This window comes from Talpa europaea (assembly GCF_964194135.1).
Source record: "Talpa europaea genome assembly, chromosome: 3".
Classification (NCBI taxonomy): Eukaryota; Metazoa; Chordata; class Mammalia; order Eulipotyphla; family Talpidae; genus Talpa; species Talpa europaea.
The window spans coordinates 433,277-455,630 of NC_140069.1; the positions used below are offsets into that span (position 1 = coordinate 433,277).

Here is a 22,354-nt window from a genome sequence, read left to right on the forward strand (position 1 = left end):
CCGGGGGCGCCGCTGTGAGGCGCCCCCCACGGGCCGCCGGAGGGCGGGCGGGCGGCGGGAGGGGCGGCGGGTGCTGCTGAGTCAGAGGGGCCGGCCCGGCGGGGGCGGGCGGCGCGGGCAGAGCCGGCCGGATCGGATCCCGGACGGCGCACTCCGCGGCGCGCGCTCCCCCGGCCCAGCGCCCGCCCGGGCTCTGCTCGGCGCTCGGCCTCCTCCCGGCCGCCTGCCCGCCGCGCCCACCGCCCCGCGCCCCGCGCCCCGCGCCCGCCGCCCCGCGCCCCGCGCCCCGCGCCCGCCGCCCCGCGCCCCGCGCCCCGCGCCCCGCGCCCGCGGCGGCAGCCATGGTGGCCGGCATGCTCATGCCGCTGGAGCAGCTGCGGGCCATCTACGAGGTGCTCTTCCGAGAGGGCGTGATGGTGGCCAAGAAGGACCGGCGGCCGCGCAGCCTGCACCCCCACGTGCCCGGCGCGACCAACCTGCAGGTCCTGCGGGCCATGGCGTCCCTGCGGGCGCGGGGCCTGGTGCGGGAGACCTTCGCCTGGCGCCACTTCTACTGGTTCCTCACCAACGAGGGCGTCGCCCACCTGCGCCAGTACCTGCACCTGCCGCCGGAGATCGTGCCGGCCTCCCTGCAGCGCGTGCGCCGCCCCGTCGCCATGGTGATGCCCGCGCGCCGCGCCCCGCACGTGCAGGCTGTGCAGGGGCCCCTGGGCTGCCCGCCCAAGCGGGGGCCGCTGCTGGCCGCGGACCCAGCCCGTGAGGAGCGGCGCAGCTACCGCCGGAAGGAGCCCGAGGAGGGGATGTCAGAGCCCCCTGCGGTGCCCACGCCTGCCCCAGGGCTCCTGGCCAGGCCCAGCCTGGAGCCTGCGCCAGCCACAGGTTAGCCGAGGGGCCGGCCAGGTGGGCGGGAGCGGGCTCCGGCTCTGCTGGCCCCAGCAGGTGGCGCTCTCTCTGCTTGGGGGTGCGGGGCCAGTCGTGGCCCGCGTGGCTCCTGGCTTGGGGACGCGGGCTGGGAGGCCTCAAGGCCGCCAGCCACTGCGCCCCTCCCCGGGCGACCTCAGCCGGGCGGCCTGGACTGGCAGCAACAGCTGGTGTGGCAGCCCTGCCCGCCCAGCTCACGCGGCCTCCTCCTGTGCCCTGCTTGGTGCTCGCTCCTTCCGGCCCATGGCCTGTCTGTCCACCTGCCCTGTGGGCAGGGGGCTGTGCTGGGGGGGCTGGGGCAGGGCCCGGCTCAGCCTCGCCTGCCCGGCCGTGATCATGTGGCTCCGGGGTGGCGGCTGCTGGGCCAGCTCAGGGACGGCGATGGCCAGGGGCAAGAGCAAACCTGAGGGGCATCCCAGAGGCCAGGCCTGGCCGGCATGTAGGCGGGTCTCCCTGGCTCGGGTGGCCAGTGGCCCACAGTGGCTGTGACCCTGGTCTGAGGCCTCCTGCACCCTGCCTGCTGCCCCAGGTGGACACTGACAGCTGCCCCATGGCCTGAGGTCCGCCTGGTTTCGGAGTGGCTGGAGGGGGTGCCTGGAGTGAGGCCAGCAGGTGGCAGGAGCTGGCCAGGCAGGTAGGGCCCCAGAAGCAGGCCCCAGGTGTTGAGCAGCGTCAGCGGACTCAGCCCGGGTCTGGCTGGACCTGCCTGGCCACGCCCTCGGGGAGGATCAGCTTGTCAGGGCCAGAGCTGGAGAGGCCTCCAGGGCCGTGGAAGTGGCCAGTCCCCTGCCCCCCCCCCCGGCCCTGTCAGTGGGGGACAGTGTCTTCTGCCAGGCCTGCAGTCCCAGTGCAGCCCCCTTCCCCCTCCCCCTTCTGGCCTGGGGCCGGGGCTGGCGGGCTGCCTGGGCTGCCGGGGCTGCCGGGCGTTGGCTGCAGGCCGGCCGGGGCTGGGTGTGGCTGCGGTGGGGACCCCAGCCCTGACCGAGGTGACTCAGTCTTCCCTTCCCAGCCGCAGCCCCGCGGCTCAGAGTTTCCAACAGGAAATGAGGTCCAGGCCGGGCTGCCGGGAGCCTCCCCCCCCATCCTGCAGGCTGGGCCTGGCCTTCTCCCCACGGCCACCCAGGGCAGCGTCCTGCCAGGGACACCCCTGCTGTCGTCTTACACGTTGTCACACAAGGGTCACACGGCCTGTCCTCCCCCCGGCTCTCCCAGGGCCCCGCAAAGACCCCGCAGTGAGGGGCGCGCCGGGGGCCCCTCTGAGGGCTGGAGCGGGATAGGGGGGCGATAGGCTGCGTGCCGGCCTCATCTGCACCTCAGAGAGACGCTCTCTGGCCCCAGGTCACGATGAAGCAGGTGTTTACAGGGAAAGGGCCGCCCCAGTGCCCGACGGGGCAGCCGTGGGCATGGCCGCACCCGGCTGCGGGGCCCGGCTCCCATCCTGGGGGACCCAGCGGCAAGGCAGCCAGCGGCGTGTGGGGGCCCTGCCTCTGCAGGCCACGTGGCGGGGACCTGGGGTCGGCCTGCGTCGCTCTTGGGGCCGCCCGAGCTGGCAGGGCCGGCCTGGAAGGAAGGGTCACCTCTGCCCTGGGGTCCAGGGTGGCAGGGACTGGGCCGGCCGTGGGGCCGCAGAGGGAGGGAGAGGCTGCTGTGGCTGAGGGTGTCCAGGAGGGTGAGGCAGTGCAGGGCTGCTGCTGGGCCTGGGGGGCAGGGGAGCGGAGGACGGGGCAGGCGGCATGGTGGGGGAGCCGGGCCCTTGGGCTGGCCACTGACTACGGGCCTAGGGGGTGGCCATGAGGAGGAGCCTGTGCTGCCAGAGCTGGGTGGGGAGCAGGGGTGAGCAAGCCCTGCCTGCCCCCTCCCGCCTTCCTGCCTGCCTTCCCTTCCTCTCGCCTCTGCGCGGCCCGGCCCGGCCCGGCCACCATGGACAGGTACAGCATGGAGGAGCTCATTCAGCTGGGCCAAGGTAGGGGCGCGGCCAGGGCCGGGCCCGCGAGCGGGGGGCTCCAGGCTCCCCACCAGGCGGGGCTCCCGGGCAGGGGGGGATGTTCGTGTGGGATGGGGACCTGGAGCCCAGGCGCTGCCCCGTGGGCGGGGGGGCTGGGGGGCGGCCTCTCCCCTGCCTGGAGGAGCAGCTGCCGGGGCCGCGCTGTGGAGGCCCCTCCAGCCGGCCAGGCCTCGGACGCAAGCTGCTGGGGCAGGTTGGCCACTGGAGGCCGGGGGCCCAGCCCCCTCCTCAGTAGCCTCTCCTGGAGGCCCCCACCTGGCCGCCCGGACTCGTCCCCCAGGTGTCGGGCTGACGGCATGGCCTAACCAGGAAGTGCCGCGGGATGGACGCCCCCGTCCGCCCCCCACTCGGCCCCTGCCCGCCCAGGACTCTCGGCTCCGCCCGAGAGGAGGCTCAGCCCCTCCCCCTCTGCCCTGACTGCCCCACTGCCAGCCCTGGCGCCCGGAGGCCCAGGCCAGCACAGGACGCCCTGGCCCGGCCCTGGTGCGGACCGGTGGTTGTGGGGGCGGCGGCAGCTGCTCTCCCGCCAGGAGGGTCCTCAGCACCCTGGACGCCAACATCAGGCGCCGCCAGGTTGGAGGAGCGGCCTGTGCTGGGGGTGCCCGGTGTCCAGCCTGGCTAGGGCCGCCTGCTCTCCAGGCGGTGGGGTGACCGGGCGGTGTGCGTGGAGGGGGTAGCGCCCCGTGTCCTCGTGGCCTCTCCCACGTTCACCTGCCAGTGACTCCTGATGGGGAGACGGGGCGGGGACTGTACCCCGCCCGGGGACACGGGCCCCTGGGCCCTGCTGCTGCTGCTGCTTATTATTAGACTCCCCAGGGGTGTCGGGTGGCGCCGCCCAGCTGGACGCCCCGCAGGGCCAAGGCCCCAGCGCCCCTGGCTGCACGTCATGTTCTAAGTCGGGCCGAGTGACGGCCGCAGGCGCCTCGATATTTATATCCGGGGCCCTGCCGCCCCTCCCCCACGGCAGGCTGCGCTGACCGCCGCGGGGTGCCCTCCTGCCGCCGGCCACCAGCGACCCGCTCGCCGCCACTCCGGCCCGACCCCCACGCCCGCCCCTCGGTCTGCCCCTGCACCCCGCCACTGCCCCCATGAAGGTCGTGCCGGGTAGGTGGGGTGGCGGGGCCGGGCTCCCAGAGGGCTGGGCCGGGCTCGGGCCAGCGGGCGGGGGCTCGCCAGCCCCCCTCCGGCCGCGCCCCTCCCAGCCGGCCTGCTGGCCCCTCGGGGTGCCCCGTGCCGGTCTTGAGCGGGCCGGTCCGCTGCAGGCTGGGGCCAGCGAGGGCCGGGGCACCTGGCGGCGGTCGCCAGAGGGCACCCGCGGGGGCAGAGGGGTGCCGGGCATCGCGGTCACTGCGGGGCGGGGGGGCGCCCGCGCGGGGGGCGCTGCGGCTGGGCCCGGGCGGCAGGCCCCTCCCCCGGCGGGTGTGGCCGCGGGGAGGCAGGGGTTAAGGCGCCGCTAACCTTGAGCGGGCGGCGCGGGCCGGACAGCCGGGCGCGCGGGCGGCGCGGGGCTGCGGGGCGCGGGCGGGGCGCGGCGGGTGCGGCCCGCGGGGCTCGTCCCCGGCGCCGGCGGAGAGTGCGGCGGGGCGGTCCCGCAGGCGGGGCGGCGCCTGGTTCTGGGGTGCCTCCACGCACGGGAGGGAGGGGGCCGCCCGGCCTCGCGCAGCCGGCTCCGAAGGGCGGCTCCGCGCGCTCTGCCCGCAGCCGGGCGGCCGGAGCATGGAGCCCGCGGGCGGCCTGTTCCCGTCCCTGGTGGTCGCGGGCCACGCCGCCACGCTGGCCGCCGTGTGGCACTGGCGCCGGGGGCGGCGGCGCGCGCAGGAGGAGCAAGGTAGGCGCCGCGGCGGAGCGGGGACCCGGGCCTCGGGCCGGCGCCGCCCCGGAGCGGCCCCCGCCCCTCCCCTTCCGGCCCCCGCGCCCAGCCCCGGCACGTGGTGGGGGGTGTCGCGGCCCCGGCGGCCCCGGCCCGCTGTGCCCCGGGGCGGGGCGGGGGAGCCCCCGCCGGGCCGGGCCGGGCCGGGCCGGGCGGCGCCGCGGGCTCAGCGCGGAAGCTGCAGGTGGCCGGTGGCGGCCCGGGGCGCGTCCGGGGAGGGGCGCGCGGCCCTGGGCCCCGCCTCCGGGCCGAGGGGCGCAGGGGCCAGGCCGGCGTCCAGCGCCTCCACCTGCGCCCGGCGGGCGGGCTGCCCTGCGCGCTCCCCTCCCTGCTCAAAGTCACCGCGGGCGCGGCCGTCCAGCGGGCGGGCGGGCGGGGCCGGGCTCGGCGGAGCGGCCGGTGGGGGCGGGGCGGGAGCGGCGCCCCGGCCTCCCGCCGCCCCGCGCAGACCCCGGCCTGAGGCCCGAGCCGGGACGGGGCTTCTGGGCGCGGCTGGTGACTCAGCGCCGGGCGGTCAGTGCCGCGCTCGGGCCTGGCCGGGCCCCTTCGGCCCTTCCCCCCCCCCCCCGACGGCCCTTCCCGCCCTCCCCCGTCTGGCCGGCTTCCAGCCCCGCCGCCCGCGGGGCTCCTGGGCTCCGTGCCGGGCTGTCCCCCGCGCGTCCTGCCGGAGCCGCCTCCGCGTGGGCTTCGGGCCAGGGGTTCCCCGGCGCCCGGGCGTCCCCCGCGTCTGGGCGTCTCCGGGACGCCCCTCCGCGGGGGCTCGCGGCCGCCTCCGCCCCCTCCCGGCCCCGGCCGGCGCGGCGGGGTCCTCCGGCTGCAGTGGGGCGCGGCTTCCCGGCGCGCTGGGCGGGGCGCCGGCCGGGGCGGGGCGCGGGGCGCGGGGCGCGGGTCACCCCGCTCCCTGTCGCGACGGCCCGGGCGCCGGGCTCATGGCTGCCGCCGGCGCGGGGGGCGCGGGGGGCGCCTTCGCCTCGCAGAGGGCGGCGCTGCTGGAGCGGCCGTGCTGGCTGGACGGGGGCAGCGAGCGCGCCCGCAGGGGCTTCCTCCACGCGCGCCTGTGCTGCGTAGGTGGGTGCGAGGCGGGAGGGGGCGCCGGGCCCCCGCCCGGCCCGAGGGGCGGCCTGCCCGGTCGGCCCCGCCCCGCCCCGCCCCGCCGCGCCCCGCCCGGCTCCGGGAGCCCCCGGGAAGCGGGCAGGGGGCTGTGGCCTCGGGCTCGGGGCTGGGGCGCCGGGCCGTGGGGTGGGGGACCCGCCGGGAGGGGCCGCTGAGGCGGGATCCAGGGCAGCCGCCGTCTGGGCGCCGCCTCCGCGGCCGGTGCCCTTCTGGGCTTGGGGGCGCCCCATCCCGAGCGTCCTCACGAGCTGTGGCGCCCCATCTTCAGTGTCCACATCTGGACCCGCGCCGCGGGCGGAGGGGTCCCGCGTGGGGGTCCTGGGGAGCCGCCGAGCGCGGCCGCGGGGAGGGGGCGTGTGGGCTCCGCGGCTGGCGGGGGCGGACTTCCGGGGGGCAGGCCCCGGCCTTGGGGGGAGGCCCGCCCACCCCTGCGCCCCGGAGACCCCTCGGTGGCCTGGGAGGGCCGGGGCCGGCGGGGGCTGCCCTGCGCCCCGCGGGGGCCCGGGCTGCACCCCTGGGGAGCAGGCGCTGCTGGGGTGTGCGCCCCGGGGCCCGCTGGCGCTCCGGTGTGGGGATCACACTGGGGTTCGGGGGGGCCTGTGCCGGGAAGGAGCCGAGGGCCTCCCTGCTCCGGCGGGCCGGGCCCGACTGCGCCCCGGCGTGGGGCTGCCCGGCTGGGCGGGGCGCGGGGCTTGGGCGCCCCCCAGTGGCCGCGCGCGGTGGCGGCCGGGCCTTCCCCGAGCGGGGAGGGGGGGACGGGGGGGGAGGACCCGGACCGCAGCTGGAAAGCGTCGACCCGTGAACCCCACCCAGCGGCAGACGGCCCCCCACCCGCCTGCCGCGCTGCCCCCAGGTGCGGCTTCCTTCCCAGTGAGTCACAGCCCGGGCCCCCCAGCCCTGACTCATGCGGCCCTGGGGCGCCCCGCACCCCGCTGTGGGAAGAGCTGCAGTTGGGGCTGGTCGGTGCCTGGTGAGTCACCGCTCAGCCATGCGCCCCCCCACCCGCGGGGCGCGCAGGGCCTGGACTGTGCCCCCGAGCCCGACAGGGTGGGGAGCGAGTGGGGGGCCTGGAGTGAGCAGGGCCCCCGCGGGCGCGGGTCCAGCCAGGGTCGCGCAGCTTCGGGGACCCAAGAGCAGCCCCCCAGTTCCCTGCGTGGGGCGACTTTGCACCTGGCAGCCGGGCGTCCCGGTGGGGGGCAGCCACGCCCCCCTTGGGGGGCTCCCCCTCCCCCGGGGGGGTCTTCGTGGCCCAGGCCCCCGCGGGTTCCCCCCACCCCACCCCACCCCGCCGGGCTGCGGCCAGCAGGGTGGGTGAGGAAACCCCGGCTTCCTGTGCCTGGGTGGGGCGGCGGGGGAGGGGCGGCCTTCCTCCTCGGGACACTCCCTCCCTGGGGCGGCGCGGCTGGGCTCGGGCCGGGAGTCCCGCCTGCCTGCTCCACCACAAGTCCTCCGAGCTGAGCTGAGCTGAGCTGAGCTGAGCGGGCACCGGCGCGCCAGGGCAGCCTCAACCACTCCTGTGCGGGCAGCGAGGGGGGCACAGACAGGCTGGGCCAGCACCATGTCCCAGCACCGGCTGCGGGTGCCCGAGCCCCAGGGGCTGGGCCAGCAGAGGAGCAACTCCGAGGACAACCTCTACCTGGCTGTGCTCAGGGCCTCCGAGGGCAAGAAAGGTAGCGGTGGGGCGGGCAGCCACTTCCTGCCGCAGGAGGCCTGGCACGCAGGCGGGGTTGAGGCTGAATTTGGGAAACGGACTCTGGGCGGTGCTGGGGCTCGGCATATGGCATATGCCACCTGGCTCAGGTGGGGCCGCAGGGAGGCGCCCTGCCCTACCGGGGATGGCACCTGCTGGCCAGCCGGGGGCAACATCGGGGCAGCCTTGCGCAGCTGGGAGAGGCCCCTGGCACTGCTGGGGGTTTCAGAGTCCCTCTCCCCCTTCCTGCCCTCCCCAGCGGCGGGCACTTTGGGGGGGTGGGGCAAGCCAGGCCCCTGCCCGCCGGCTCTGGGCGCGCCCTCTCTCACCAGGAGGTGTGGAGGGCTGGGGGCACTGAGTGTGGAGGCCCCTGTTGTGGCCGCCCGGCCGAGGGGTGCTGCCTCCTCCGGGTGTGATCCTGGGGCCTTCCTGCCCCGGGCACCCGCCGGGGTCCAGCCTGGTAACTGCCCATCTCCCCCAGATGAGCGGGACCGCGTGCAGAAGAAGACCTTCACCAAGTGGGTCAACAAGCACCTCATCAAGGTTGGTGCCCGGGGCGCCCGGGGCGGCGGGGCGGGGCCTTTCATCTCTGAGACCTGTTATTTCTGTCTCCTCCTCCCACGCCGCTCGCTGGCCTGTCTCTGTCCTGCTCTCCTCCTCCCTCTCGGGCCCCGCTGGCCCTCCCTTAGCACTGGCGGGCAGAGGTAGGTGTTGGGGGCACGCTCATGGCCGGCCCCCTGCCTCTGGGGTCTGCGCCCCAGGGGCCCGTGGGCGCGGGATCTGCGTCCAGCACACCCTGTGTCCGCAGGCCCAGAGGCACGTCAGTGACCTGTACGAAGACCTCCGTGATGGCCACAACCTCCTCTCCCTGCTGGAGGTGCTCTCGGGGGACAGTCTGGTGCGTGCACTCCCACCCCGCGGCCCTCACCCCCCACCCGGCCCCCACCCGGCCCCCGCCCGCGCCCCCGGGCCGGAGCGTGGGCCGACCCCGCTGCTGCCCTCGCGCGGAGCCCGACTTGACCTCACGCTCTGCTCTGCTTTGGTTTCCTCTGCTGCTTGGACTCTGAACCTTGACCTCTGCCCTTTACCCTTTGCCCTGCTCTGGCCGGGCAGCCAAGAGAGCGGGACGTAATCAGGAGCTTGCGCCCGGTGAGTGGCTGTGCCTGCCGGCCACGCGCACGGGGGCTCCGCGAGGCCTGGAGCCCGGCTCACCCGGGCCGCCCTGCCCGCCCGTTGGCAGGTGGCACGTCGGCTGCTGTCCCCCCCACCTCCCACCCCGTCACCCCCTCCATGCTCGGTTTCCTGGCTATTGTCTCCTCCCCACCCCCTTCCTTCCTTCCCACAGCCCAGGCCTGGCCTCCAGGTTTCCCGAGGCCCCTGCTGGGCTGGCCCTGGGCCGGCGGGGTCCTTGCCCAGCCAGGGAGGGTGAGCCGGGTCACGGGAGGGCGCGGCCGCACGGGGCAGACCCACGGCCGGGCTCTCGGGTCAGAGCCATGCTGTGCGCCCGGCCGTGCCGGGGCCTGTGGACGCTGACCGCCGTGCCTCCCTCTCAGCCCCGGGAGAAGGGGAGGATGCGCTTCCACAAGCTGCAGAACGTGCAGATCGCCCTGGACTACCTCCGGCACCGCCAGGTGAGATAGTGCCCCCCAGGCCCTGCAGGTGCCCCCAGCCCCGCCCAGGCCCCCGCCAGGCCCCCGCCAGACCCCCACCAGGCCCTGCCTGACCCAGCGGCCTCCTGCAGGTGAAGCTGGTTAACATCAGGAATGACGACATCGCCGATGGCAACCCCAAGCTGACGCTGGGCCTCATCTGGACGGTCATCCTGCACTTCCAGGTGCGCCGGCCTCCCGCCTCCCGCCAGGTCCCTCCCCGCCCCGCGCTAGCCCGGGCCTGAGGGCCCAGTCTCCCACCAGGCCCGCCTGTCCATGCCTTTTGGCCAGGGCAGGGCCTGCGGCGCCTCCCCGCCCAGGAATGCGTTCTCCGCAGCCTGCCCCGGGGAAGGTCTGCAGAAGCGGGGCTGGGCGGCTGACTCACCCCAGCCTGCCCTGGCCACACAGGAAGCAGCAAATCTGAGATGGGGCAGGCAGAGGCTCGTGGGCATGGCGCTGAGTCACGCGGGCGGGCGGGCGGGCAGACAGAGACAGACGGCCAGGGATAGGCCAGCAGACCCAGGCCCAAAGGCTCAGCCTACAAGCAGTGCCAGGCAGGCCGGACCCCCACTGCCAGCCAGGGGGCGTGGCCTCCCTGGCCTCTGCGAGAGCTTCTCCCCCAGCGGGGCACCCCCACCTGGGCCTGCCTTGCGGCGTGCATCCCGGCACCTCCCCGCCGAGGGACAGGGCACTGGCCATGGAGAGCAGGGGTAGGGGCGGCTGCTGGCGGGTGGGGCCCAGGCATGGCGAGTCGTGGCCGCCCCGACCTGGAGGCCCTGGGGTGGGGGGCTGCCCTGGCCCTGGACGGGCGGGGGCGACGCGCAGGCTGAGCTCGGACCCCTGCCCACGGCACGGGGCAGATCTCGGACATCCAGGTGAGCGGGCAGTCGGAGGACATGACGGCCAAGGAGAAGCTGCTGCTGTGGTCGCAGCGCATGGTGGAGGGCTACCAGGGCCTGCGCTGCGACAACTTCACCACCAGCTGGCGCGACGGCCGCCTCTTCAATGCCATCCTACACCGGCACCGGTATGTGGCCCGGCCGGCACCCAGTGGCGGCCCCGGACAAGTTGGGGCAGGGCGGGCGGGCGGGAGGGCGGCCCGAGAGTGGCCTGCTGCGGAGGGGCGGTGCCCGGGCCAGCCCCTGCTGCCCGCCCTGGGCCTTCTGGCCTCCCTGGCCCGGAGTCCATGCCCTCCCCCTGCACTCTTGGGGCTGGGCCCTCGGGACCTGGGGCCACTGGGGACCTGGCCAGCTGCCCGCCAAGCGTGGGCCGCTCTGGGCCCCTGGGGGGCGCGGGGCCTCCGTGGACAGGGCGGGCCGTGCTGCCGGGGCGCGTGTGCGCGCCCCTCATGGTGCGCTGACTGACGGCCCCACCCGCAGGCCCGCCCTGGTGGACATGAGCCAGGTGTACCGGCAGAGCAACCTGGAGAACCTGGACCAGGCCTTCGCCGTGGCGGAGCGGGACCTGGGGGTGACACGGCTCCTGGACCCGGAGGGTGCGTGTTCTGCCCTCCTTGCCCCCGCCTGGCCTTCCCTGCCCCCACCTGGCCCCCAACCTGCTCCTCTGTGCTCCCCCACAGACGTGGACGTGCCGCAGCCTGACGAGAAGTCCATCATCACCTACGTCTCGTCCCTGTACGACGCCATGCCCCGCGTGCCCGACGTGCAGGATGGGGTCAAGGCCAACGTGAGTGGGGCGCGGGGCCGGGCGGCGGAAGGGTGCGGGGCCGGGCGGCAGCCCTCATGGCCGTGCCTGCCTGCAGGAGCTGCAGCTGCGCTGGCAGGAGTACCGGGAGCTGGTGCTGCTGCTGCTGCAGTGGATCCGGCACCACACTGCCGCCTTCGAGGAGCGCAAGTGCCCCTCCAGCTTCGAGGAGATCGAGGTGGGCCCCCGCCGGGCGGGTCCTGGGCACACTGGGGGCTGGTCATGGCTCTGACCCCCCTCGCCCCACAGATCCTGTGGTGCCAGTTCCTGAAGTTTAAGGAGATGGAGCTTCCCGCCAAGGAGGCGGACAAGAGCCGGTCCAAGAGCATCTACCAGTCCCTGGAGGTGAGTGAGGCCTTTGGGCCCGAGCGGGGGCAGCTGAGCAGCTGGGGCAGGGCCTGGGTGGGCCGCAGGCCTGGCTGCCGCCTGAGCTCGGCCCCACCCGCAGGGGGCCGTGCAAGCCGGCCAGCTCAAGGTGCCCCCCGGCTACCACCCGCTGGACGTGGAGAAGGAGTGGGGCAAGCTGCACGTGGCCATCCTGGAGCGGGAGAAGCAGCTCCGCGGGGAGTTTGAGAGGTGGGCGGCAGGGACGGGCGGCAGGGACGGGCGGGGCCTGCGGTTGCGGGGGGGGGGGGGGTTGGGGTGGGGAGCCACCCGAGGGTGAGTCACTGCCTGGGAGGAAATTCTCCCCCCCGGGCTGGGAAAGCCAGTCTTGCTTTCGCGTCCTGACGGCGGGCTGGGCGGCCGGGGAGCGGGGGCCGGGGGCAGCCAAGCCACGGGCCGGCGCTGTGCCGTAGGCTGGAGTGTCTGCAGCGCATCGTGAGCAAGCTGCAGATGGAAGCCACGCTGTGCGAGGAGCAGCTGAACCAGGCCGACGCCCTGCTGCAGGCGGTGAGGGCCGGGGAGGGAACCCGTACCCGCCTGCCTGGCGGCAGCAGCAGGCGGGGCATAGGCCCAGCTCCTCCTCCTGGGGTGCGGCCAACTCTGCTTGCTGGCTTGGCACAGCCAGCTTCTGGGCACCAGGCAGGATGCAGGAGAGGCCGCCCCGCCCTGACTCAGCCTGCCCTGAGCGTTTGCTGCTCGGATTGGCTGGTGGGAGGGACCCAGGACCATGGGGCCCAACAGCTCCTGCTGTTGGGGGAGTGGCTGTTGGGGGTGGGGGGAAGTGAAGAAGGCCCGGGGACCTGGGCATGAGGCCCTGAAGGATGTGGATGCTTGGACCGAGGGGATCTCTGCCCCTGAGCCCAGTTCCCCTCAGAGCAAGGCCCTTGGGGGGACGGGCAGGGCAGGGCAGGGTCCTCAAGTCACAGCACCCGCGCCCCGCAGGATGTCCGGCTGCTGGTGGCAGGCAAGGCGCCGCAGCGGGCAGGCGAGGTGGAGCGGGACCTGGACAAGGCGGACAGCATGATCCGGCTGCTGTTCAACGACGTTCAGGCTCTCAAGGATGGCCGGCACCCGCAGGGCGAGCAGATGTACCGCAGGTGGGCCTGGGGCCGGGGCTGCGGGCGACGGGGTGGGGGTAGGGGGGCGAGGGGGTGGGGGGGGCAACGCCCCCGCTGGCCTGGCCTTCTGACCCCCACTGCCCCCAGGGTGTACCGCCTGCACGAGCGCCTGGTGGCCATCCGCACCGAGTACAACCTGCGCCTGAAAGCTGGCGTGGCCGCGCCCGTCACCCAGGCCACCCAGGTGCCCCTGCAGAGGCGCCCCGAGCTGGAGGACTCGGCGCTGCGCTACCTGCAGGACCTGCTGGCCTGGGTGGAGGAGAACCAGCGCCGGGTGGACGCCGCCGAGTGGGGTGTGGACCTGCCCAGCGTGGAGGCCCAGCTGGGCAGCCACCGTGGCCTGCACCAGTCCATCGAGGAATTCCGTGCCAAGATCGAGCGCGCGCGCGCAGACGAGGTGGATGGCTGTGGGGGAGGGGGCGGGCGCGCGTGGTGGGGGTGGGCGGCTGTGGGGGGATGGCGCGGGCATCAGCCCTGGCCCTAGGTCTCAACCCCCTGGTCCCTGCAGGGCCAGCTGTCCCCGGCCTCCCGGGGCGCCTACCGCGACTGCCTGGGCCGCCTGGACCTGCAGTTCACCAGGTTGCTGGTGAGTAGGGCGGGCGCAGCTGCGGGCGCGGGGGCTGTGGGGCAGTGGGTGGGGCAGCTGCTGACACCCCCGTCCCCCAGACCTCCTCCAAGGCCCGGCTCCGCTCCCTGGAGAGCCTGAACAGCTTCGTGGCGGCCGCCACCAAAGAGCTGATGTGGCTGAGCGAGAAGGAGGAAGAGGAGGTGGCCTTCGACTGGAGCGAGCGCAACGCCAACATGGCCGCCAAGAAGGAGAGCTACTCGGTAAGGCGGGGTGCCTTCCGGAGCCTTCCATGCCTCCTCCCCCAGCTCCAGGGGGCAGCGGCTCAGATTCTGCTCCAGGCTCCCTGGGGTTCCTCCCGGGGTCCCCAGTGGGTCCCTGGTGGGACCCTGACACCCCGTGAGATTGCCTTCCCCGTGCCAGGCCCTGATGCGGGAGCTAGAGCTGAAGGAGAAGAAAATCAAGGAAACCCAGAGCACCGGGGACCGGCTGCTGCGGGAAGACCACCCTGCCCGGGCCACGGTGGAGGTGGGTGCTGTGCGGGTGGGGGCCCGTGGTGGGGGAGGGGCGCGTCCCGGCTGTAGGGGTGGCCCTGACCACCATGGCCCCACAGTCCTTCCAGGCCGCCCTGCAGACGCAGTGGAGCTGGATGCTGCAGCTGTGCTGCTGTATCGAGGCGCACCTGAAGGAGAACACCGCCTACTTCCAGGTGAGCGCTGGCCCGGCCAGTGGCCCCTCCGCGCCCCCCACCCCCCAGCGCAGCTGGGCACTTGGGGGCTCCGGCTGGCATGTGACCCTGCTCGCTGCCCCAGTTCTTCTCAGATGTGCGGGAGGCGGAGGAGCAGCTGCAGAAGCTGCAGGAGACGCTGCGCAGGAAGTACACCTGCGACCGGGCCGTCACCGTCACGCGCCTGGAGGACCTGCTGCAGGATGCCCAGGTGAGCCGCTGCCGCCGCCCCAGCCGGGAGCAACTGCGGCCTCTGGGGCAGCGGCCGGTGGGGCTGGGCGTGGGGGGCCCAGCTGGACGCGGGAGCGGCCAGACTGTGTTGGGAGGGGCTGGGCCTGCAGGGGCTGGGATGGACGGGGACGGCTGTGGGTGAAGACGCAGGCGTCGGCAGTGGGTCCTGGAGGGCTGGCCCCCGGTCCCCTGGGGTGGAGACGATCCGGCCACTCTGTCGTCAGCACCTTGGCTGGGGCCCGATGTCTGGGGCAGGACCCGTCCGAAGGCCTGAGGAGGCAGCTGGAGGCCGGAGGTCTCCTGTGTTAAGGGGTCAGGGTCAGCGAAACCTGGGGTCAGCCTGGGGGGCACGAGAGTGTTGGCAGCTTCAGAGGGGGCGACTCTCACCTGCAGTTGTGGACAGTGGGGCCCCTTGGAGGGGCTGGGCAGTTGGCAGGACCAGCGACCTGCCGCCAGAGGAGACAGGAGGGGGAGGATGCCCAAGGGACCAGTGAGGGGGCGGCTAGACCTGCAGCCTGCCCAGCCCAGCTGCGCCTGGGGCAACAGGAGGACCCCTGGCCTGGGGGCAGGCCAGCATGGGACAGGTGGGAGGGCCTGGGCGCTGGTCACCTGCTCCCATGAGCCCCTCCTGCCCGCAGGAGGAGAAGGAGCAGCTGAGCGAGTACAGGGGCCACCTCTCCGGCCTAGCCAAGCGGGCCAGGGCCATCGTGCAGCTAAAGCCCCGCAACCCAGCGCATCCGCCGCGGGGCCATGTGCCGCTGCAGGCTGTGTGTGACTACAAGCAGGTGGAGGTGAGAGGGCCATGGGCAGTGGGTGGCGGGCAGCAGGCGGCGGGCAGGACGCTGACTTTGGCTGTCCCAGGTGACTGTGCACAAGGGAGACGCGTGCCAGCTGCTGGGCCCCGCGCAGCCGTCCCACTGGAAGGTGCTGGGCAGTGCCGGCGGCGAGGCGGCCGTGCCATCTGTGTGCTTCCTCGTGCCCCCGCCCAACCAGGAGGCGCAGGAGGCCGTCAGCAGGTGGGTGGTCGGGTCTGGGGCTGGAGACCCGACCGGTGGCCTGGACGGTGCCCGATACCCTGACCGCCCTGTGTCCCGCAGGCTGGAGGCCCAGCACCAGGCCCTGGTTGCTCTGTGGCACCAGCTGCACGTGGACTTGAAGAGCCTCCTGGCGTGGCAGAGCCTTAGCCGTGACGTGCAGCTCATCCGCTCCTGGTCCCTGGTCACAGTAAGCGCCGGCTGCGCCCGGGCAGGGAGGGGGCCCCGGGTGCGCCCGCTCAGCCCCTACCCCCGCCTCCACAGTTCCGCACGCTGAAGCCCGAGGAGCAGCGCCAGGCCCTGCGCAGCCTGGAGCTGCACTACCAGGCCTTCCTGCGCGACAGCCAGGACGCCGGCAGCTTTGGGCCCGAGGACCGCCTGCAGGCCGAGCGCGAGTACGGCTCCTGCAGCCGCCACTACCAGCAGCTGCTGCAGGCCCTGGAGCAGGGTATGCGGGCGCGGGCGCGGGCGGGCGCGGGGGGCGGGCACGCGGGCACGTGTGAGCTGGCCACATCCGCAGGTGAGCAGGAGGAGTCCCGCTGCCAGCACTGCATCTCCGAGCTCAAGGACATCCGGCTGCAGCTGGAGACCTGTGAGACGCGCATCGTGCACCGCCTGCGGCTGCCGCTGGACAAGGAGCCCGCGCGGGAGTGCGCCCAGCGCATCACCGAGCAGCAGGCAGGCGGCCCGGCCCGGCCCCGCCCCGCCCCGCCCCGCCCCGCCCCCCAGAAGCCCCGGCCCCGCCCCGCTCACCTTGCCCCTCCCCTCCTCAGAAAGCGCAGGCCGAGGTGGAGGGCCTGGGCACAGGGGTGGCCCGGCTCTCTGCCGAGGCGGAGCAGATCCTGGCCCTGCCTGAGCCGTCCCCCGCAGCGCCCACCCTGCGCTCCGAGCTGGAGCTGACCCTGGGCAAGCTGGAGCAGGTCCGCAGCCTGTCGGCCATCTACCTGGAGAAGTGAGTGCGCGGTCAGTGGCCGCGAGGGCGTGAGCAGAAAGGGGCCTGCCTGGTCTGTGCCGGTGGGCGACAGGATGCTGGTGGGCAGCGGGCAAGGGCAGCCCAGGGGTCTGCTGGGGGATCTGGCCCGAGATGGCCCGTGTGGACCGGGAGGCAGGGAGACGGGTCTGGCCCCGCCTGCCTGGCAGAGCGGGGACTTCTTATGCCTGAGGGGGGCGGGAGGAGGTGTGAGCGTCCGGGTGGGGCCCACTGAGGCGGGGACTGACTGTGGGAGTCCGGACATGGTGGGCCCACTGGGGATGCGGGGCTTGGGGCCCGAATTAAAGGTTGTGGCCAGAATGGAGGGCAGGCTCGACGGGTCAGGAGGACAAGGAACAACAGAGAGAGATGCCAGGGTGTGAGTGTTGGGAAGGGGCTTCTTGGCAGAGGAGAAGGATCAAAGGGGTGGGTGGTGGGCGAGGCAGCAGAGACCCCAATGCCTAGGCCTCCTGGGGGCCTGCACCCTCCCGCAAGCCCCCTACTCCTGCCAGAGCCCCCTCCCCTGCAACATCCTCCAGACCGCTCGTCTTGGCTGTTTCAATTCAGCGGCCTAAGGGGACATGTTTATGAGCCCCAGGGCGCATTTTCAGAAGCGTGGTCCTCTTCCTGCGGCCCGGTCAGTGCCTGGCCCTCGCCTCCCTTGTCCACTGTGGGCTCTGAGGCGTGCTCGCACCTCCAGCACGTGTGCTCATGCACACGCACGCCAGCCCCTTCTTCGCAGAGCTCTCAGTTGGGCCTCGCGCTGGCACATGCCACCCGCCGCCCAGACTTGAGGCTGGAGGGCTGCGCTACTTCCCACCCCAGCACCTGGAGCGGCCGCTCCCCCGCCAGCTCACCCTCGCGCCAGCACTCAGGCAGGCGGCGTCCCTTCTTCCGAGAGGCTGCGCCCCCTCTCCCCAGGCCTGTTTCCCCTGAGGCCTGCACCACTGGGGTCAGCCGCCCACCAGGAGCACTGCTCCCTCGCGGCCGGGCCGCCCCTACCCTGCCCTGAGCCACGCTTGTCCCGCAGGCTGAAGACCATCAGCCTGGTGATCCGCAGCACGCAGGGGGCCGAGGAGGCACTGCGGACCCACGAGGAGCAGCTGAAGGAGGCCCAGGCGGTGCCCTCCGCCCTCCCAGAGCTCGAGGCCACCAAGGCCACACTGAAGGTACTGTGGCTGGGGGCGCACCGACCACAGGGGCCAGGGAGGTGGGGGCTCGGGCGCCCAGCTGCAACGGCAGCTGCTCTCTGGCCCCACAGAAGCTGCGGGCCCAGGCGGAGACGCAGCAACCGGTGTTCGAGGCCCTGCGGGACGAGCTGCGGGGGGCGCAGGAAGTGGGCGAGCGCCTGCAGCAGCGGCACGGCGAGCGGGACGTGGACCTGGAGCGCTGGCGTGAGCGGGCGGCCCAGCTGCTGGAGCGCTGGCAGGCGGCGCTGGCCCAGACTGACCTGCGGCAGCGAGAGCTGGAGCAGCTGGGCCGCCAGCTGCGCTACTACCGGGAGAGCGCCGACCCGCTGGGCGCCTGGCTGCGGGACGCCAAGCAGCGGCAGGAGCAGATCCAGGCCTTGCCGCTGGACGACAGCCGGGCCGTGCGGGAGCAGCTGCGGCAGGAGAAGGTGGGCTGGCAGGGCACAGTGGGAGGGGCTGCCGCAGGAGGCGGTGTGCCAGGGGCTGACCGCATCCCCCTCAGGCGCTGCTGGAGGAGATCGAGCGCCAGGGCGAGAAGGTGGAGGAGTGCCAGAAGTTCGCCAAGCAGTACATCAACGCCATCAAGGTGAGGCTGCACCCGGGCCGCCGAGCCCAGGCCTCGCTGGTGACAGCCTGGGGTGGGTTCGGAGATGGGAGGGAGGACGTGCTGCTGACCGACCAGTGTCCCCACAGGACTATGAGCTCCAACTGGTCACATACAAGGCACAGCTTGAGCCGGTGGCCTCCCCGGCCAAGAAGCCCAAGGTCCAGTCCGGGTCTGAGAGCGTCATCCAGGAGGTAAGGCCGAGGGGCTGGGCCAAGCCTGACCCGGAGGGTGGCCAGGGCGGGCGCGAGGCCCGAGCCCTGGCTGACCCCGCCTCTGCCCCCCTGCCCAGTACGTGGACCTGCGCATGCGCTACAGTGAGCTGACCACGCTCACGAGCCAGTACATCAAGTTCATCAGCGAGACGCTGCGGCGCATGGAGGAGGAAGAGGTACAGCTCGCTGCCCGCGGCGGGGCCCTGGCCTGGCACGCTCTGCCTGGTGACTGCCGCCCGCCGCCTCTGCTGGCACGCCCCCGCTGCCCTCCGCTCTCTTGCGTGTCTTTTCTTGGGATCCTGTGCTGGCCTGCCCATCCACTCGGGAAGAGGTGGGGGTGGGAGGTGTGTCCTAAAGCTGCGGCCAGTGTCCGCCTATCCTGTCCTCCTGCCTCCCGGGTGGTGCCGCCGTCTGGCCTGCCGTTGGCCACCTCTCTGCTCGTGGCCCTGGCTCACTGGCCCTCTTCTGAACTATGCCAGCTCTGCACTGCCGTCCCACACTGGCTGGTCCCCCCCGCCTCTCCTGCGGTGCTTTAGGATCGGGCACGGGTCCGGGAGAGAGACTCTGGCTGGAGCCAGGCCAGCAGGTGTCCACGGCGCCTTGCTGGCCCTGCCAGCCTCCTGCTTTGTGCGCTCCCGCCCATCTGTCTCCGCCACCTGTGGGACAGGGGAGGACACCTGGCCCAGGCCGCTAGGCACCGTGGGCCAGGCCGCGCTCCGCCCCAGCGCCCGGGCGGGCGGGTGCACGCGGCTCCCTCCGCTGGGCTGTGACGCCGCCCTCCGCGCGCGCACGGTCGGCCTCAGCTGCGGTGGTGCCGCGCCAGTTCGCGCCTGGCGTCGCGCTCACGCTCTCTCTGGTTCTCTCCTTCTCTGCCTCGGCCACAGAGGCTGGCTGAGCAGCAGCGGGCAGAGGAGCGGGAGCGACTGGCCGAGGTGGAGGCTGCGCTGGAGAAGCAGCGGCAGCTGGCGGAGGCGCACGCCCAGGCGAAGGCGCAGGCGGAGCGCGAGGCTCAGGAGCTGCAGCAGCGCATGCAGGAGGAGGTGGCCCGGCGGGAGGAGGCGGCCGTGGACGCGCAGCAGCAGAAGCGCAGCGTCCAGGAGGAGCTGCAGCAGCTGCGGCAGAGCTCGGAGGCCGAGATCCAGGCCAAGGCACAACAGGCGGAGGCGGCGGAGCGCAGCCGGCTGCGCATCGAGGAGGAGATCCGCGTGGTGCGCCTGCAGCTGGAGGCCACGGAGCGCCAGCGGGGCGGGGCGGAGGACGAGCTGCAGGCGCTGCGGGCGCGGGCGGAGGACGCCGAGGCCCAGAAGCGGCAGGCGCAGGAGGAGGCCGAGCGCCTCCGGAGGCAGGTGCAGGAGGAGAGCCAGCGCAAGCGGCAGGCGGAGGCGGAGCTGGAGCTGCGCGTGAAGGCCGAGGCGGAGGCGGCGCGGGAGAAGCAGCGGGCGCTGCAGGCGCTGGAGGAGGTGCGGCTGCAGGCGGAGGAGGCCGAGCGGCGCGTGCGGCAGGCGGAGGTGGAGCGCGCGCGCCAGGTGCAGGTGGCCCTGGAGACGGCGCAGCGCAACGCAGAGGTGGAGCTGCAGAGCAAGCGCGCGTCCTTCGCGGAGAAGACGGCGCAGCTGGAGCGCACCCTGCGGGAGGAGCACGTGGCCGTGGCGCAGCTGCGCGAGGAGGCCGAGCGGTCGGCGCAGCAGCAGGCCGAGGCCGAGCGCGCCCGCGAGGAGGCGGAGCGCGAGCTGGAGCGCTGGCAGCTGAAGGCCAACGAGGCGCTGCGGCTGCGGCTGCAGGCGGAGGAGGTGGCGCAGCAGAAGAGCCTGGCGCAGGCGGAGGCCGAGAAGCAGAAGGAGGAGGCGGAGCGCGAGGCGCGGCGGCGCGGCAAGGCCGAGGAGCAGGCGGTGCGGCAGCGGGAGCTGGCCGAGCAGGAGCTGGAGAAGCAGCGGCAGCTGGCGGAGGGCACCGCGCAGCAGCGCCTGGCGGCCGAGCAGGAGCTGATCCGGCTGCGGGCCGAGACGGAGCAGGGCGAGCAGCAGCGGCAGCTGCTGGAGGAGGAGCTGGCCAGGCTGCAGCGCGAGGCGGCGGCCGCCGCGCAGAAGCGCCAGGAGCTGGAGGCCGAGCTGGCCAAGGTGCGCGCGGAGATGGAGGTGCTGCTGGCCAGCAAGGCGCGGGCCGAGGAGGAGTCGCGCTGCACCAGCGAGAAGTCCAAGCAGCGCCTGGAGGCCGAGGCCGGCCGCTTCCGCGAGCTGGCCGAGGAGGCCGCGCGCCTGCGGGCCCTGGCGGACGAGGCCAAGCGGCAGCGGCAGCTGGCGGAGGAGGACGCGGCGCGGCAGCGCGCCGAGGCGGAGCGCGTGCTGGCGGAGAAGCTGGCGGCCATCGGCGAGGCCACGCGGCTCAAGGCCGAGGCGGAGATCGCGCTCAAGGAGAAGGAGGCGGAGAACGAGCGCCTGCGGCGCCTGGCCGAGGACGAGGCCTTCCAGCGGCGGCGGCTGGAGGAGCAGGCGGCGCTGCACAAGGCCGACATCGAGGAGCGGCTGGCGCTGCTGCAGCGCGCGTCGGAGAGCGAGCTGGAGCGGCAGAAGGGGCTGGTGGAGGACACGCTACGGCAGCGGCGGCAGGTGGAGGCCGAGATCCTGGCGCTCAAGGCCAGCTTCGAGCGCGCGGCGGCCGGCAAGGCGGAGCTGGAGCTGGAGCTGGGCCGCATCCGCGGCAGCGCGGAGGACACGCAGCGCAGCAAGGAGCTGGCGGAGCAGGAGGCGGCGCGGCAGCGGCAGCTGGCGGCTGAGGAGGAGCAGCGGCGCCGCGAGGCCGAGGAGCGCGTGCAGCGGAGCCTGGCGGCCGAGGAGGAGGCCGGGCGGCAGCGCCGGGCCGCGCTGGAGGAGGTGGAGCGGCTCAAGGCCAAGGTGGAGGAGGCGCGGCGCCTGCGCGAGCGCGCGGAGCAGGAGTCGGCGCGGCAGCTGGCGCTGGCGCAGGAGGCGGCGCAGAAGCGGCTGCAGGCGGAGGAGAAGGCGCACGCCTTCGCGGTGCAGCAGAAGGAGCGCGAGCTGCAGCAGACGCGCCAGCAGGAACAGAGCGGCCTGGAGCGGCTGCGCGGCGAGGCGGAGGCGGCGCGGCGGGCCGCGGAGGCGGCGGAGGAGGCCCGCGAGCTGGCGGAGCGCGAGGCCGCGCAGTCGCGGCGGCAGGTGGAGGAGGCGGAGCGGCTGAAGCAGGCGGCCGAGGAGCAGGCGCAGGCGCGCGCCCAGGCGCAGGCCGCCGCCGAGCAGCTGCGCAAGGAGGCGGAGCAGGAGGCGGCGCGGCGCGCGCAGGCGGAGCAGGCGGCCCTGCGGCAGAAGCAGGCGGCCGACGCGGAGATGGAGAAGCACAAGAAGTTCGCGGAGCAGACGCTGCGGCAGAAGGCGCAGGTGGAGCAGGAGCTGACGACGCTGCGGCTGCAGCTGGAGGAGACGGACCACCAGAAGAGCATCCTGGACGAGGAGCTGCAGCGGCTCAAGGCCGAGGTCACGGAGGCCGCCCGCCAGCGCACCCAGGTGGAGGAGGAGCTGTTCTCCGTGCGCGTGCAGATGGAGGAGCTGGGGAAGCTCAAGGCGCGCATCGAGGCGGAGAACCGCGCGCTCATCCTGCGCGACAAGGACAACACGCAGCGCTTCCTGCAGGAGGAGGCGGAGAAGATGAAGCATGTGGCCGAGGAGGCCGCGCGGCTGAGCGTGGCGGCCCAGGAGGCGGCCCGGCTGCGGCAGTTGGCGGAGGAGGACCTGGCTCAGCAGCGGGCCCTGGCCGAGAAGATGCTCAGGGAGAAGATGCAGGCCGTGCAGGAGGCCACGCGGCTCAAGGCGGAGGCCGAGCTGCTGCAGCAGCAGAAGGACCTGGCGCAGGAGCAGGCCCGGCGGCTGCAGGAGGACAAGGAGCAGATGGCCCAGCAGCTGGCTCAGGAGACACAGGGCTTCCAGCGGACCCTGGAGGCTGAGCGGCAGCGGCAGCTGGAGATGAGCGCAGAGGCAGAGCGGCTCAAGCTGCGGGTGGCTGAGATGAGCCGGGCCCAGGCCCGGGCAGAGCAGGACGCCCAGCGCTTCCGGAAGCAAGCGGAGGAGATCGGCGAGAAGCTGCACCGCACGGAGCTGGCCACGCAGGAGAAGGTGACGCTGGTGCAGACGCTGGAGATCCAGCGGCAGCAGAGCGACCTGGACGCCGAGCGCCTGCGGGGGGCCATTGCCGAGCTGGAGTGCGAGAGGGAGAAGCTCAAGCAGGAGGCCAAGCTGTTGCAGCTCAAGTCCGAGGAGGTACCTGCGCTCTGCCCGTGCCGGCGGTGGATGGGTGGGGTCTGCTGCGGGTGGGGTGGCGTGCCCGGGCCCCTGCTGCCTCTGACCTCTCCCCCCGCC

General features: G+C 74.2%; 1 protein-coding gene across 1 annotated transcript in view; it reads left to right on the plus strand.

Moving 5' to 3' along the window:
• Positions 1-341: 341 nt before the first annotated feature.
• PLEC (plectin) overlaps positions 342-22,354 on the plus strand; it is a gene marked incomplete at both ends in the record, with an annotated part of 28,248 nt that continues 6,235 nt past the window's right edge. Inside the window, 32 exons of the mRNA XM_084229651.1 lie at positions 342-879; positions 8,081-8,142; positions 8,289-8,303; positions 8,408-8,497; positions 8,713-8,748; positions 9,153-9,230; positions 9,341-9,433; positions 10,109-10,275; positions 10,628-10,743; positions 10,828-10,934; positions 11,011-11,130; positions 11,202-11,297; positions 11,401-11,528; positions 11,750-11,843; positions 12,279-12,433; positions 12,542-12,851; positions 12,963-13,040; positions 13,121-13,282; positions 13,443-13,547; positions 13,633-13,728; positions 13,832-13,957; positions 14,616-14,768; positions 14,839-14,993; positions 15,075-15,201; positions 15,276-15,689; positions 15,785-15,963; positions 17,012-17,150; positions 17,243-17,599; positions 17,674-17,757; positions 17,865-17,969; positions 18,068-18,166; positions 18,875-22,255. Of these exons, the coding sequence (XP_084085777.1) occupies positions 342-879; positions 8,081-8,142; positions 8,289-8,303; positions 8,408-8,497; positions 8,713-8,748; positions 9,153-9,230; positions 9,341-9,433; positions 10,109-10,275; positions 10,628-10,743; positions 10,828-10,934; positions 11,011-11,130; positions 11,202-11,297; positions 11,401-11,528; positions 11,750-11,843; positions 12,279-12,433; positions 12,542-12,851; positions 12,963-13,040; positions 13,121-13,282; positions 13,443-13,547; positions 13,633-13,728; positions 13,832-13,957; positions 14,616-14,768; positions 14,839-14,993; positions 15,075-15,201; positions 15,276-15,689; positions 15,785-15,963; positions 17,012-17,150; positions 17,243-17,599; positions 17,674-17,757; positions 17,865-17,969; positions 18,068-18,166; positions 18,875-22,255 (7,965 nt within the window). The remainder of the gene's footprint in view (positions 880-8,080; positions 8,143-8,288; positions 8,304-8,407; positions 8,498-8,712; positions 8,749-9,152; positions 9,231-9,340; positions 9,434-10,108; positions 10,276-10,627; positions 10,744-10,827; positions 10,935-11,010; positions 11,131-11,201; positions 11,298-11,400; positions 11,529-11,749; positions 11,844-12,278; positions 12,434-12,541; positions 12,852-12,962; positions 13,041-13,120; positions 13,283-13,442; positions 13,548-13,632; positions 13,729-13,831; positions 13,958-14,615; positions 14,769-14,838; positions 14,994-15,074; positions 15,202-15,275; positions 15,690-15,784; positions 15,964-17,011; positions 17,151-17,242; positions 17,600-17,673; positions 17,758-17,864; positions 17,970-18,067; positions 18,167-18,874; positions 22,256-22,354) is intronic.